Genomic DNA, 16,754 nt, shown 5'->3' on the forward strand with positions numbered 1-16,754 from the left:
CTACCCATTACCACTGAACAAGCTCCCAGGTGCATGTCAACACAGACACAAAAACATTTTCACCAGTACTTTTTTAAAAATACACAAGGATGATTTTAGTAATGCTGCAGTTGAAATCCTACAGATCAGCTACTATTATGAAGAAAGTGACAGTATTAAAGATTTCTTTTTCTTTTAAAATTCTGTAATTTGAAAAATAAATCTGTTTAGACTTCAAGAACACAAGTCCTAGGTATGAGGATATCTATGATGTTGGTTATATGTGCATTTATGATGTGATTTGTAACTCTAACAGGACCTAACATGACAATGAACATGAAAATGTGTGCAGAATGTTTCACCATTACATATAAAAAAGTTAATGTAACGAGGGTTCAAACTAAAATGAAACACGCTAGAACAGAAAACTAGCAAATACACTTACCGGAAACACAGAGAAACATGTGTAACATAAACAAATAAAAAAGTTACAAAAGCAGTGTAATTAATAAACATTAGTGCATATGTTAATCTAGCCGTGGTCCTCCTACACTCAATAAATAAAGACACACCAACAACAATAAACAAAATCCTCTATTGTCTACTACAATCAAATGTCATTACAAAACATTATTTAAGCTGATATTTCATAAAAAAAGAGAAAATGAAACAATATTCTCGTCAAATCAACAAAAAGAGCAAATTTAAGGAGATTTCCTTGTTTCCTTAATTGGCAGCCATCGACCTATAAGATCAACTTAAATCTAGTTTGATACAAGATTAATAAGCATATACATTGCAGATGCCACATGACACTTAAAAGGGTCATTGATCACAATAACTGACAGTGCATTTCCCCGGTATGTGTACGGGTCTGGGTAAACTTGTGGTCTAGATTAGGTGTTCATAGGTACTTAAAATCAACGTACCCTGAAAGGATTTCAAATGATCTATCATAAAAACATAATTAAAGAGTGACATTTAAAAAAAGTCTCAATTTATTGTGTTATCTCAAATTAAGATGTTCATGTTTAATATTCTATCTGTTACAAAGATTTATTTATTCATTCAGTATAATTCCTGTGATCCAACATGCATTTGTAAACAAACCAATTGGTTGACAATAACCTACATTTTTTTGGAACATTTTCTTCAGTTCTTTTAAGACAACCAGAAGAAGATTTGAGCATGACTTTTGATAGTTATCTCATACACTACATAGGCCATGCTAGTATACTTCAAAAAGGTCATTTGTCTGTTTAAGGTGACTGTAGTCATTGACACATCACGATTAAATTTTCTACTGGTTGTGTTATAAAAACTTATATTCAACCTATAATTTAGATCTGATCAAACATGCATTTCCCAGTCTCTTTGTTATAAGTTAACAAATTTCAATGGTGGAAAAACAGTAGGATCAATAAATGAGAGTTATGTTAGGTTAAATAGCACATTTATATAATGGATTTGGTTCCATTTGGGAAAGGAATACAAGTAACTGAAATTCAATAGAAGAATGTAACTGAGTTTGTTCCTTATTCACTGAATGTAACTTAAAAAGTTAAAAATGTTTATTTCCGACCAAATTTTAATTAAAAAATATCAGAGTACAGATTTATTGTCTATCTAATGCTAATATGGTGTTAAAAAGTTTTTTTCCCTTCAAATTCTTGACAGAAATCTTAAAAAGTAAAATTATAATAGAAAGCACTCCCAGTATTTTTATTATCATTTATCTTTACTTTTAAATACAACGAAATAAACAAACCAGATAAGAGTTTGTGCCCTTTTATTGATCCAGAATCAAGTGCTATTATATGTTTTGTATGCATTTTAGAAATTTCTTTTTTGATAGTGAAACCATCACCTGTTAAATGTCTATAAGACATTAATGTCCCCTTATGCAAACTATTATCTGACCAGGTGTAGAACTTTATATTGCTACTATGGGGTATATGTGAATATAAACCCAACTGTTGAGAGGTATTCAAGATATGACATTGATTTCCAATCAGATAGATGGACATTGGTACGATATAAAACTGTGGGAACATAGAAATATTATTCTACCTATGGAAAAAAAAACCCATCATCGGTCATTGTACCTGTACTAATGATAAACATCCAGAGGATGTTTGTATACATGTTATTCAATCGGTGGGTTTTTTGTTATTGCTGATGACATGTAAGATCATTTCAAAATTAATTAATAGGACAGTTCATTGTGATATTAATATCAAGGATCAAATGTAGCCCGCAGCTTATATCAAATATATCGGTATACCGGGGAACCCAATGACATACAAGCACTAGATAGATTTTTACCTCTGTCTTTATCTTTGCCTGTTGAAAATGGAATTTTACTAGTTTCTTAACACTTCTTTTAAATAGCAGAAAAATACAGACTTCTAATACAAGCTATTCCAGTAAAACATCTATTCCACTGGACACCATGTTTTGTTAAGCCGTATCACCTATAAAACTTAACTGATCATTTGCTTAGAAGTAATAGGCAGGATACTGCATCGGTATAGAAAGGACAACTTGGAGTCCTGGGGTGAAGTAGACATTTTACTGGATATAGCCTTAAATATCACTTATAATCTTTAAGTAATATTGATCTATTACAATGTAAGAACAACACAATGGCTGTTTCATTGTGTAACATTGCTGAAAGTTTCAAGTGTGTCTATTAGTATCATTACAACAAGAATATCACTACTTTAAACATATCACATCAATCAAGCTTAAAGACAACAAAAAACAAAGTTTTACACAGTTTACCTGTTTTGACTTCTCTTACAAAAATAAATTTTCACCCCCTCAAAGACATTGAGTTAACGTTGATACCACACTGATGTTAAAGGTGTCAGCAGTTTGTTATAAACATGTTTTACTATAACAACTTATTTCTTATCTTCCCTGAAGTAATTTTTTTTGCAGATATATCTTAAAAGAGAGATGGTTTCTTCTATTGCAGATGCTTTGTTTTTCACATACTACTCCGAAGCATTAAATATAAGTTAATTTCCCTACATGTTTATACTGTAATTCATTATTTATCAATTAACTATTAGTTAATTTTCCAACAGTTTTAAACTGTAATTCATTATCTATCAATTAACCATTAGTTATTCTCCCTACATGTTTATACTGTAATTCATTATTTCTCAATTAACCATTAGTTATTCTCCCTACATGCTTATACTGTAATTCATTATTTATCAATTAACTATTAGTTAATTTTCCTACAGTTTTAAACTGTAATTCATTATTTATCAATTAACCATTAATTAATATCCCTACATGTTTATACTGTAATTTATCATTATTTATCAATTAACCATTAGTTAATTTTCCTACAGTTTTAAACTGTAATTCATTATTCATTAACTAACTTTAAGTTAATTTACCTACACTTTTATACTGTAATTCATTATTATCAATTAACCATTAATTAATATCCCTACATGTTTATACTGTAATTCATTATTTATCAATTAACTATTAGTTAATTTTCCTACAGTTTTAAACTGTAATTCATTATTCATTAATTAACTTTAAGTTAATTTACCTACACTTTTATACTGTAATTGATTATTATCAATACCATGAGTTCATCTATTGAAGAGCTGCAAACTTCAAGCATTTATTCTGCTTTATCTGTGTTGAGGGCTTGCCATCAATAAATACTGTGTCAATAGAGCTATTTACTATAGTAATATTTTGATAGAACATATACTTTTATTTGTACATTTCACATGGATTAATCATCATTTAAACAAATACTTAATTGATTACAACATAAAATCACACTATTTAAAAAGGTTCAGTACATCCTTTCAAACCACCAGGGGCCTACCTATAGGATAATTTGGTAAACTTATATAAGGGGAAGATACTTACATGGTCTAGGATTGATGGGTCTTTAGACAGGTAATTCCACACCAACTTAATGTGCAGCAAGCCTTGTTTAACATCCTCTAGGGGGAGCCACTGTATAAGATACAACTGACACATCAAACAGGGAAAGATTATGGTAAAAATAGTCAATAGCTCATCAGAAACTTCAGTTCACAAAATGTCCAGAGATCAAGAGTGACCATTGTCCTAATTAAAGGAGATCTTCACACTGAGAGAAATTTAAGCATTTTCATTTAAGATTTCAGATGACACATATCTGCTGTTCTGGCATATTTTGTTTTGCATTTTGATTGAGGCAAATATTTATGTTCACTCAAGTAAATGGAACTTTATGTAACAGTGAATCTTCATCAAGTTAACAGCTTATTGTCATCAAGTTTCAAGCTTACTGTCTACAAGTTTAAAGCTTACTGCCAACTTACAACTTATCAACCAGCCCTTGTAGCATTAGGGGTTGGTTTCATCAACTGGAATCTATATCCCAATATACTGATAACTGAACAGGAAATTATGACTTTCAACACTGGCATCAGAAACTTGACATTAGATATGAGTAGGTTAGCTGTTACATAAAAGTTTAAATCCAAAATGTTAAAAAAAAACCCAACATACTTTTGTCTCTAAAACCAATTATCAAAGACATTCAAAACAATGTTAACCCTGACGCCAATGCCATGTGGCAACATAAGCTCCCTTCTTTTAAAGAGGCGAGCCTGTGACTTTATGTGATACATACATTATCTTTCTCGCCCTCCTTGGCCACCGAAGATATAGGAATATTCACACTGCAAAACAAAAGCAATTCTAAATATTATCTGACAGATAAACATTCTTAAAAATTACACAGTAATGAAAAAATAAAATATTCTTAACATTAGGGAACTCTAAATAGCACTAATTCTTGTAATATTTCCTTCCTTGAATTATAATCCTCAAAAAACTTGATAAGAAGAAAAACGTTTTGCGAGGACAGAAATCTGAAGTGTCTGAAAAACTATAAACACCTTCTTTCAACAAATGTTATTCAAGAAATGAAAATTTTGTCTCTAGTAGGAAAAGTCAACATTTTCTTTCTCTCTAGTAGGTGGTGTTATGGTCTTATTTATAAATAGTTGTCATTTTGAATACATGCACTTTTAAATGGCAAGACTTTTCAGGTCAGTTTGGATGCCGCAGAACAGAAGGCAAGAAGAAACTGCACTATATTTCAATTACTCGCTTTGTGTGCATACTCTCAGGTTAATAAAGAGAAGGTCATGACCTTTTCATCTTCAAGAATATCAATACTGATAGAGCATGCATTAGAAAGGAGTCAATCCAATAAGCATTTAAAATATTTTATAAAATGTAGAGTAGGCAATTCTTAATCATTGGCATTTTCAAATGTCTAAAGTTTGAAGTGCAAGGAAGTCTTACCTAAAGAATGCAAAATTGATGGTGCTTGTTATTAAAAGTTTGATCAAGTATTCAATAATACAGGAAAGTTAATCATCCAAATTTGTCAAATACACACTAAATAATATTTGACAGCATAGAGAATTAACAGTTATAAATGCTTTCTTCATTTGATAAACACTCACTTAGATCTTCCACAGCTGACAAGTATCACAATATAAAAAAAGTTACTTCAACCATCATTGTAGTCAATATACAACATGTGTCATAATTTTCTATCCTTGTCTTATTATCAACATTCAACATCAATTTAAGAAACTTTTACATAATGTTTCTATGACATATATTTACAATAGAAAGGATATTGGAAAGTCTGATCTTTTCATAATAAAACACTATTACCTGTACCAATAAATGTCACGGTTTACAGAGATGTTTAAGAACAGTGAAAAAAATTGACAATTATTGTACAACATATTAAGAAGCAATATTTAAAGCAAATATTAATAAATGAAATAAAGCTGAAAAAAGATGATGTCATAACAAAATGGTTCAAAAAGAAAAAATTGACTGAAAAAAAACACAAGAAAATACATAAAGTGATCCATTTTTCACTTTCTTTGTCTTTTTCAAGTAAACTTGAAAGTAACTTACCATCCTAAATCATCATCTTTACTGCCCGGATCTTCGTCTTTGAGCTCAACATCGACATATTGTCCGTCCTTGATGTCAATAATAGCCTACAAATAAACCACTCATAGTTACACTATTACATCATCAGTATATTCCACTTCTACTTGTTACAACAAAATGAGACATTTCGGGTGTTTTTTCTTTTATTCCATTAAAGTAATAAAACTTTGTTATATCCATATTGTTAAGGAATAGTGTAATTTTTGCAGATTCTCTATATTTTTACTTGATTCAATTTGCTTTGCTGACAGACAATCCATAAATTACAATGAGACAAGGTGTCTGTGATTGCCTTTTTTCCAGAATTTACTGTTACGATTCCTCATTATTCAATTCAGAACTTGTACCTCAAACACAGCATTCCACTCTGGGTGAACAGTATTATTGATTACTTTGGTCTTAAACTTCTTTGCTCCAACTGGAAAAATAATTAAAAATAATAATCAAAAAGAAGAAGAAATCTGATCAATTCAGTGACATGTTCACACTGAACAGATATTTTCGGAGTCATTTAAATTAATGTATAACATTCCAGTTCAGACACTAAAAAAAGACCTTTCCCAGTACGAACAATCATTCTGTGATTAGTTCCAATATTTTGATTTTAAAATAACAAAATAATAACATACAAAAGGATAAGATGTTTTACAGTATTAAAACATATCATTAGGCTTCTGTCTGCCAAATAGGTTTATATTCACGTAGATCATCTTCAAAATGGGAAGGTAAATTGATGTATATGTAAAAGGTCTTCCCTATACAAATAGTTCCATGTATTTCTCACAAATGACTTCCTAAATGAAAAAATTGAGAAGCCATGACCTTGGACAAACCAACAAATATCTGCCTCCTCATACCTTTCACTACAGCATATGGGTCAGATTTTCCTTTCTTGGCAAATCCGATATCTGCTTTGATGAGATCTTTGGCTCCCAACACATGGACCCTTAATACTCCCTGTAATCAAAGTGCAATACTGCTGTGTAATGTTGGAATGAGAACAATTTACATTTCAATTTGAAAAGGTTAATATTAATTTGTGCAACAGTTGTCATTTTTGCTTGTGTGCTGACTTTCAAAACAAAAACTTGCATCAGAATGTTTGCCATTGTGCTGAATTTGCAGTTCTCCTACTAGCCTCTGTGCTGACCGTGTACATCAGGTTGTTTGTCAGACTGACTTTGTATAAGTATTTACAGTACAGGATGTTACTTACATCAGGTTGTTTGTCTGACTGACTTTGTATAATATTTATAGTACAGGATGTTACTTACATCAGGTTGTTTGTCAGACTGACTTTGTATAAGTATTTATAGTACAAGATGTTACTTACATCAGGTTGTTTGTCAGACTGACTTTGTATAAGTATTTATAGTACAAGATGTTACTTACATCAGGTTGTTTGTCAGACTGACTTTGTATAAGTATTTATAGTACAAGATGTTACTTACATCAGGTTGTTTGTCTGACTGACTTTGTATAAGTATTTATAGTACAAGATGTTACTTACATCAGGTTGTTTGTCAGACTGACTTTGTATAAGTATTTATAGTACAAGATGTTACTTACATCAGGTTGTTTGTCAGACTGACTTTGTATAAGTATTTATAGTACAAGATGTTACTTACATCAGGTTGTTTGTCTGACTGACTTTGTTTAAGTATTTATAGTACAGGATGTTACTTACATCAGGTTGTTTGTCTGACTGACTTTGTATAATATTTATAGTACAAGATGTTACTTACATCAGGTTGTTTGTCAGACTGACTTTGTATAAGTATTTATAGTACAGGATGTTACTTACATCAGGTTGTTTGTCAGACTGACTTTGTATAATATTTATAGTACAGGATGTTACTTACATCAGGTTGTTTGTCAGACTGACTTTGTATAAGTATTTATAGTACAAGATGTTACTTACATCAGGTTGTTTGTCAGACTGACTTTGTATAAGTATTTATAGTACAAGATGTTACTTACATCAGGTTGTTTGTCAGACTGACTTTGTATAAGTATTTATAGTACAAGATGTTACTTACATCAGGTTGTTTGTCAGACTGACTTTGTATAAGTATTTATAGTACAAGATGTTACTTACATCAGGTTGTTTGTCTGACTGACTTTGTTTAAGTATTTATAGTACAGGATGTTACTTACATCAGGTTGTTTGTCTGACTGACTTTGTATAAGTATTTATAGTACAGGATGTTACTTACATCAGGTTGTTTGTCTGACTGACTTTGTATAAGTATTTATAGTACAAGATGTTACTTACATCAGGTTGTTTGTCAGACTGACTTTGTATAAGTATTTATAGTACAAGATGTTACTTACATCAGGTTGTTTGTCAGACTGACTTTGTATAAGTATTTATAGTACAAGATGTTACTTACATCAGGTTGTTTGTCAGACTGACTTTGTATAAGTATTTATAGTACAGGATGTTACTTACATCAGGTTGAGGATATCTGAGCCTCATCAAGTTGACATCTTGTACCATTGGAACAACGATCCTGTTCGGTAGCACCATGATGTTGGAAATCTGTTCCGCAATAATTGTATCCAACATATCACTACAATAGATTAAAAACAATAAATATCTGTTCTGAAGAAAGTCATCAGGACAACAACCGTTTATCAAATATCACACAGAAAACAGACATTGTTAAGACTTCACATCCATAACAGGAAACACTTCAAGGCTTTAAATGTTGTCTCATTTAGCAATGAATATTAATAATGACAACAAACCAATAGTCTACAGAACTTTATTCAGCTTCAGTGTTAATAAGACATCAGTCCATAAGGCATTATCTCTATTTTCATCATAAAATAATTACACAACTCATTCCCTTCCCTAAAGTGTAAAGTATGATCACCTGAGTCCTGGCAGATCCAGGGAGTTGGCAAGTCCAGTCAGATTGAAGTCAATATCCTAAGAATGAAATAGATATTGTTTCACCTATACTGTAACATTCAAGTAAAATTTAAATGACTGATCATTATCTCCTGAATGGAATTATTGCATGCATGATCAATATCATACAAGGAATTACTAATGAAAGGGTATTTTTTTCATTTTGAGGAAGGAACTCCTTGTACTCGCTGGTGGCTTCTTCACAGAACGTCATGCAAAATGCAAAAAGCTTTTATGTCTGATCTTGAGAAAATTTGATAAAATGCAATGAAAAGATACATTGTCAGCAGGTGTTTTACAATACATGCATGTTTCAGTTCCCGTTAACAAAACAAAAGATTTATTAAATGAGCTGACTGGAAATGACAAGAACACATTTATTAATTTTAGGGCATGTTATGCAAACTGAAGACAGCCTCCATTTAGTTTTCCTTGTAGACTCACAGACTCAGAATATACAGTAATAGAGCCAAGAGTGGGAAAGATATTTATATACAGCTTACTGGAGTGTTAATGAAGAAAAAGCTCATCCCGCCGAACAAGGGTATCTGTCCAATCAGAGGTTTGAAGATCACTCTCAACGTTCCACGCAACTGTAATACAAACAACATCAACAGAATTAAGAGAAGTCTAAGCAGGGTCATTTTGATTGAACTAGCACTTATAAGCTGTAGAGTGTTTAACTTCTTCAAACCACAATGAATAAAATCACCTTACCGGGTAATTAAAGGATGTCTCTGGAGTAACCACTCTGAAAACTTTTAAACTACAACATACATAAATTAACAAGAAACCATGGGCCATAATGGTCATCAGACTGTAAAGAATTATAACAGTAGTGAGCCATTTCTTGATTCCAGTTTTTCAACATTCCCAAATATTTCAGCTCAACAACACCAGTGGAATCGCCACAAGATAATTTCAGGCAAGTTTGAGCTAAATCCCACTGATGGTACTAGAGAAGTTTTAAAAAAATGGCAAATGGTACAAGACGGCACAGAAATCATGATGACTTAAGGTCATCTCGACCTCTCAGGCAAGATGACCTATAAAATGTGTAGAACATCCAACTCAGCAAGACATCTTTTAGAAAGTATTGTTCAGTAGTGCAATCACCTTAACCATTCTTTTCTTTTTAAAAAACTCCATAAAAAAGCTCAGTTTGAAAAAGATACATTGCACGGTACCTGTAGATCCTTAATACCAGCTGTAATGCCCTTGACCTTGACCTCAATAAAACTATCACTGCTGTAGCTGTAAATACAAAACAGTACATATATATACTCAGGCAGTTAAGTATAAGTTCAAACAGGCAGAGATCAAATGGTGATTTAGCTGTGAATGGCATCTTTTCCATTATGTAATTTCTTCAGTATTTTTTTCAATAAGAACATTGAATGTCTGAATTTCAATATCAGCTGCAATGTCAAAAAATATACAGGAATGCAAGGCTTCAATACCAATCCTGATCATTTTAAAAGATACAAGATCTTTAATCTTGAGTTTCTAAAATGTCAGAAATTTTTTAATGAATGCATATGTACATTAGATGTACATTTAGAAATATGAAATCAACATGGTAGTTTGCTAAGGTTTTCAGGCCTAGTGGCCAGCTTCAGGCGACTGTTTTAATGACTTAACAACAACATTCTGATGTAATCAAGAGTAACAGTATGGGAGGTAATATCTAAATAAACTTTCCAACAAACTGATGGTTCATGTATTGTGCTCAGTTTGTTCCTTTATTAACAGTGTATGAAGTTAAGACAATTTAAAATTTTAGAAGTCCCCAAGAAACATTATAATACAAAATGCTATTCAAAGCAAATTAAAATGAACTTTTGACAAACGGTATACATTACAATATAATTCTTTGTACATATAAGATGCATGGAATTTACATCAAAATGCAATCAGTTCTGAGATGAAATTCCCAGCAAGCTCATTTGTTCTCCTATTTGAAACTGTTTGATTCACTTACATGATATCCAGGTCGAGATAAATCTCGTCACGGCGGACATTTTCTGTGTAAACTTTTACACCTCCAATCCTCGGAGGCTGCAATGATAACAGAAAGTGACATGACAGAGAGTAGATTATGCACGGACAGTTTCAATATTTTTGCATACATGTTGGGATACAATAATCACAATGAAATATATGTAGATATGTCATAATGCAATGTATTGTATTTTTGATGGACATATAATAATGATTTTATCTCAATGGTGCTTGTTTGTATTTTTGCAAGAGATATGCTAACTCCTATAATTCATCATAATCTATGTTACACATTGTAAACATTTCTTTCATTTTATAAGCATACATGTAAAACACAATCAATTATTTTGTCCCCTAGGGTCATCACAGGTAAGAAGATAATGCAGCTTGCAGCATTTTAAGTCACTGGCTCTTCTAAACCATGTGACAATGTCAAAGAGAAATAATGCATTCTTGCATGGTGACTTCATCACTACCACACTTACAATATCACCGAGGTCAATCTGTGTGAACCTGAATGACCCCACTGTTGAGTGACTCTGTTGGATCTTTTCCTGAATGGAATCCAACAGTAGCTTCTTCACATAATCTCCAATAAATGGCCAGATCTGGTCCAGAATCTAGTAAGAAAATCAAAATTTCTCTGAATATCATTTACATGTATTTATAGGCCATCTCAGCACAGTCTTTTGTAATATTATCTCTCACTCCCTCCCTCCCTCCCTCCCCCTCCCCCTCTCTCTCCCCCCTCCCTCCCTCTCTCTCTCTCCCTCACTCCCTCCCTCCCTCCCCCTCTCCCTCCCTCCCTCTCTCTCTTTCTCTCACTCCCTCCCTCCCCCCCCCTCTCTCTCCCTCCCCCTCCCCCTCTCTCTCTCCCTCCCTTCCTCTCTCTCTTTCTCTCTCTCTCCCTCTCCCTGTCTCTCTCTCTCTCAATCATGTACAATTTTCAGTACATTGTTATACACATATAGTAAAGATTTTAGTTGATTTTCAAAAAAAGCTCTTGGTTTCTGGCTTTAAACATAATGAGATGTTGACCTTCTGCCTGAGGTTAATCAAATATTTGGAAAGCCATTCAATTGTCAAGGAAAGCCTTATATCAATAAACCACTATGTAAACCAGAGGGCTAACATCAAGACAAACCAAGAGATAAATATTGTATTCTATAAAAAGCTTTAATGTAGTCTTGTCTTATCAGTTTGGGTTATTTTTGGAGATCTAGATCATATGATATAAAGTCCATCTTTTTACCTTGGATTCATTAAAAATCAATATCTATACTTTTATTATTAATTGTTTTTCTTTCCTTTTCATAATTATCAAAATGGGAAAATATTAATTATCAAAAATTGGTTTTTTTACTCATCTACTTCATAAAAGTTACATTCAAATGTTAAGAAAACTCAAAAGCGTACACCACAGTTCTGATTTATTCAAATCTGACTCCAGTATATAAAAATTTATTATAATAGGATACAACTGAAGACCATTTGGGCTACAGATATTGCTACATGCATGACTGCCCAACAAGAACATCATGTTAGAAGCTACACTATTAGAGGCTACACTATTAGAGGTTTTGTGAAGACACATTTATTCTCTAGCTTATAGTGAATGCTCAAACAGTGTAGGTTAGTGGGCACAGCTAACATCAGACACACCCAACTCCCACATTTTTATGCCCTGAAATCATGATACTAGTGTAAATATGGGTATAAATATCAAGTTGAATATGTGTGTGACCACAGAATAATTATTTGGTGATATTCTGTAGTATCATCCTGCAGGTATGTATATATATATACTGTATAACAATAGAACAGAATAGCTAATAAATATAAAATCACATATGCAATATGTGTTCTGAATGATCATCATGACATGGTAAAGTCAACATTCTAGGTATGCAATTCTCGCATGAGCAAGAAATGTTCCAAAAAAGACCACCCAAGATTTCATTAGTAATTAATACTTAAATCAGAGTCAGCGTATTCATGTATCTTTGCTGAAATCTACATAGTTTACATGGTAAACCTGAGTCTAGGGTACAAGTGTTAGTACCATGTTTAGTGTAAACTTTTATCCTCTGGTTTGTTATTTTGATGTTGGGAATTGTCCCAAATAATTGTAAGTGATATATATGAAGTGGTTCATAATTAAACAAGGTCAACAAAAGTATAGCTGATACTAGTTGGGCCAACTTCTAGTGTCCTAGTAGCTTCTGACGCACCATAAGCTACTATATAAGATATGAGACTTACCTTGTTAAACCACTCAGCTCTTTCAACGTCAGGAAAATGGACCTAAAATTGAAGAATATTACATATCAATATATACTAAATAGTATCATTTTCCTATATACATGTAAAAAAATGTCATATATATAGAATAGATGGTCTGGGGAACTAGTTGGTGGGTCGCATTTATATGAGCAGGTGTGCTTATAAGGTTAACTACCACAATGTAAATTTATACACATTTTGTATTTCAACTTAGCTGGAACTAAAAAATCAATACCTGGTAATTATTATTCATAGTTGTTGCTGTTGTACACCACCTTCGAACAAATTACAACGCACCAAAGAGGAAATAGTCACTATAACATATCCCATATTTATTTATATGTGTTGTCATGTACCTGTATACTTTTAGTGTTAAAATAAGATGTTATTAATACTGGAACAGTAACTTTGTGTTCCTGAATTACAATTTGTGATGACTACTAATTATATACAGGCATAATCATACTGTAATTGATACTGTTCACAAAATCACATAGCAAGGAAAAGTTCTTTATAAAACCATGCATGTATGGTAGACAATCCAACTACAATAATCAGTAATACAGATCATCTGCTGGGATATCAACTTTATTTAAACTAATGACAAAATATATATGCATGATGCCATGATTCTATATCTAAGTTCGAGGTAGTATTACCAATGTATTCTGTGTGTAATAACTTGCCTAAAGGTGGTCTTAATAAAAATGTAGTTGCAACAGCCTGAACAAAGATTGCATTCTGTACAATACGATCTTTTGTATATTACGTAATTTGTGCTCAATACATACACCATATACATATACCTAAAGCAGACTTATGACTATATATGGTTTTTTTCGAAGTTTACTATTGAGAATGAATACTACAGTCAAATTAAATGTACCATAATGTTGACCATTTATTCATTAATGCCAATATATGTGCAGCGAACAGAACATTCCAATTTTGTGTCTCTAGCAGTTTTTCATGCATGTTGTGCCGAGATAAACAGCTTAAACCTGCACATATCAATTAACCACTGCTGCAAGGACTTCCTGCTGTATATATATGTACCAGTGTGTTTACAATTACATGTGTTTTGCAGCGAGTTTCCTTTCTATAAAGCATTGCTTGTAACCTGAAGAGAACTATATTATCAATTTCTCAAGTGTATAGTTTAATCATGCCAGCTGGTCTGTTACACATGTATACATTGATCACAACAGTCACAACAAGATGCATCAACAGTATGTGAACAGTGAGTATGATTCACCATATGTACAAGTGTAGGAAATTAGAACTGATCAGGACAAAAAGATTACATCAATGGAAAGGGAAGCTAATAGTGTTCCCCAAGTGGTATATTTTTCATCACCAACAAATTTCCCATCAAATATACTGAACACGTTAGAAATTTTCCCCAAAATAGAAAAAATCAGACCATTATGAAAAAAATACCATTGTGATGGTTACCTGAACACTGTCACATTATATTCAAATCATCTTCATGTATGTCCTATATTTTATCCTATCCTTTCTTAAATTCTCATCACAAGGGCTGTCAGTAATTTATCTACCTTTTATTCAAAATTAGCCAAAAATTACTGTTTTCCCTATGAATAGTATTCTTTTGGCTTAACTCTGGATTAACCTGTGAAATTTGTTTTCTTTTTTTCCCTGAGCAAGATGTCATTCTTCAGTCATTCATGACCAATTTGGCTTTGTTTAAATCAATAAGCATTTTCTCATCTATGCAGAATTGAAATATTATACTTCTGTTAGAATAAGGTTACTTTTTCTACAAAGCATTGGATATGCAAAAAGAACATTTTGAAATTATAATCAGGTATAAATTTATCTCACAGCAAATCATTGACAAAAATAATGATTATATAAATCTACATGTATACAAATATGCAATCGGATTATGAAAAGTTCTGGAAAAATGTGATAAATTACACTTACTAATATCATGACAACAAATTTCAAATCAGGGTAAAATCACATTCATCTCTAATTCAACAATAACAGTACTTTTTCAATCAACTTACATGTTATAAAATATAAATTGCTTTTAAAGTCTAATGTAAAAAATACTGATAATAGAAATTAGATAAAAAGATTATATAATAGCCTTCAATATCAAACTTTTATCAGCTTTGACCATATTTGACCTTACCTATGATTTACACTCTATTCAGATTTACCTTTGGGTTTGGAATATCTACAGAGCAATGTTTGAACAGCACAAGAATCAGTAAACTATATGTCTTTATGACTGTAACAATGGCTGTGTTGGTGGTGCCTCATATCGATGTGATCATTCAGTTGGGGTGGAGGTACATTGTACGTCTCATATCAGTGATAATATAGGAATTCACATGTTTTTGATTGCTGTCATAATTGTAGTATCATTTGGTCAAACAATTTAGGATTTGTAATGTAATAACTTGCCACTATATTAAAAATCACATACTCAACATCAACCGTACAAGTGTAAGGGAAAAGTTTTATTTCAATATATAATGTTTTTTGTTTTTCCAGCATAAGGTAAAAAGGTACAGTTTTGTCTACTCTAGGGGTTAATCTCACTAACATTTTCTAGCCAAACTGAAAGAAAAAACAAAGTAATTTGATTGGTCAAGAGAAAACAAATGACCAATCAGACTCATACACTCCTTTACAATTACAAAGGAGTGACAGCCAACTTCAAAGTCAATACAACCTACTCTTATGTGACCTTGATATTTTTTTGATACACATAAAAGGATCAGACTAGTCTTTTCGTCTTAGCCACAAAATATCAAAAATGGAACCTTAATTTACCATGAAATGTTCAAAGGGTGCAGAGAGTGATAGTGATAACACCTGGAGTAACACAGAACTGTCTACACATGTTTAAATGTTTTACTTAACATATCATTTCATTGTAGTTTAAACTATATCTTTTCTGGGGTTTTAATGTAAGTGGTGTGGGTTGATTTAACGGAAATACTTACTCTTCTCTTGACGTTACTAAAGGAGCATGGCTGTTGTTAAAAAAAAAAAAGTCTGTAGGTGTCACATAGTACTTAGTTCATTGACAGTAATTGCTTGTCTTTGAAGTCTGGTGGATGCAAAAAAGTGCAATGTAACTCCACCTCTAATTGAGACAATTCAGTGATCATTTGATTATGAGGTGTTGGCATAACCAATCACCTGTGTTTTTGTAATTGAAATTGGCATGGAATTTGACATCCATTGTTCAAAACCTCATAGATACAGTATATCATTTCTTGTATTTTTTCAAACATTGTCCTATTACCCCAAACTCATGATCAGTCAAATGTAAATGGTATAGACAAGGTGTATACAACCATTATAAAGTAAACACTGATTCTATCTTTAATAACATACAAGCCCACATGAATGGTTAACAGGATTTATCAATGCTAAACAGGTGTGGTAATTTAACTTGGAAATTCTTTCTAATTTGCATTACAGGAGGACACGTATGTGTGTAGGCGGGCTTGCTGACCTTCAAACATTATACAATCTTCTGCAGATTCTATACAGCTCTGTGAAGTTTGCATACCAATAG

The 16,754-nt window shown here is 32.1% G+C and overlaps 1 protein-coding gene across 3 annotated transcripts in view; it reads right to left on the minus strand.

The window, feature by feature from the left end:
- LOC132548244 (extended synaptotagmin-2-like) overlaps positions 1-16,754 on the minus strand; it is a 37,859-nt gene that overhangs the window by 18,864 nt on the left and 2,241 nt on the right. For all 3 annotated transcript variants that reach the window (XM_060212088.1, XM_060212089.1, XM_060212087.1), the window contains exons 2-13: positions 13,172-13,213; positions 11,395-11,529; positions 10,890-10,966; positions 10,096-10,162; positions 9,412-9,501; positions 8,871-8,926; positions 8,444-8,564; positions 6,849-6,948; positions 6,339-6,409; positions 5,953-6,038; positions 4,640-4,688; positions 3,886-3,975 (exon numbers count right to left, since the gene is read on the minus strand). In XM_060212088.1, the coding sequence (XP_060068071.1) occupies positions 3,886-3,975; positions 4,640-4,688; positions 5,953-6,038; positions 6,339-6,409; positions 6,849-6,948; positions 8,444-8,564; positions 8,871-8,926; positions 9,412-9,501; positions 10,096-10,162; positions 10,890-10,966; positions 11,395-11,529; positions 13,172-13,213 (984 nt within the window). The remainder of the gene's footprint in view (positions 1-3,885; positions 3,976-4,639; positions 4,689-5,952; positions 6,039-6,338; positions 6,410-6,848; positions 6,949-8,443; positions 8,565-8,870; positions 8,927-9,411; positions 9,502-10,095; positions 10,163-10,889; positions 10,967-11,394; positions 11,530-13,171; positions 13,214-16,754) is intronic.

The sequence above is a fragment of the Ylistrum balloti genome, unplaced genomic scaffold (genome assembly GCF_031769215.1).
Source record: "Ylistrum balloti isolate Yb309-2 unplaced genomic scaffold, AGI_CSIRO_Ybal_v1 Utg370006, whole genome shotgun sequence".
In the NCBI taxonomy this organism is placed as follows: domain Eukaryota; kingdom Metazoa; phylum Mollusca; class Bivalvia; order Pectinida; family Pectinidae; genus Ylistrum; species Ylistrum balloti.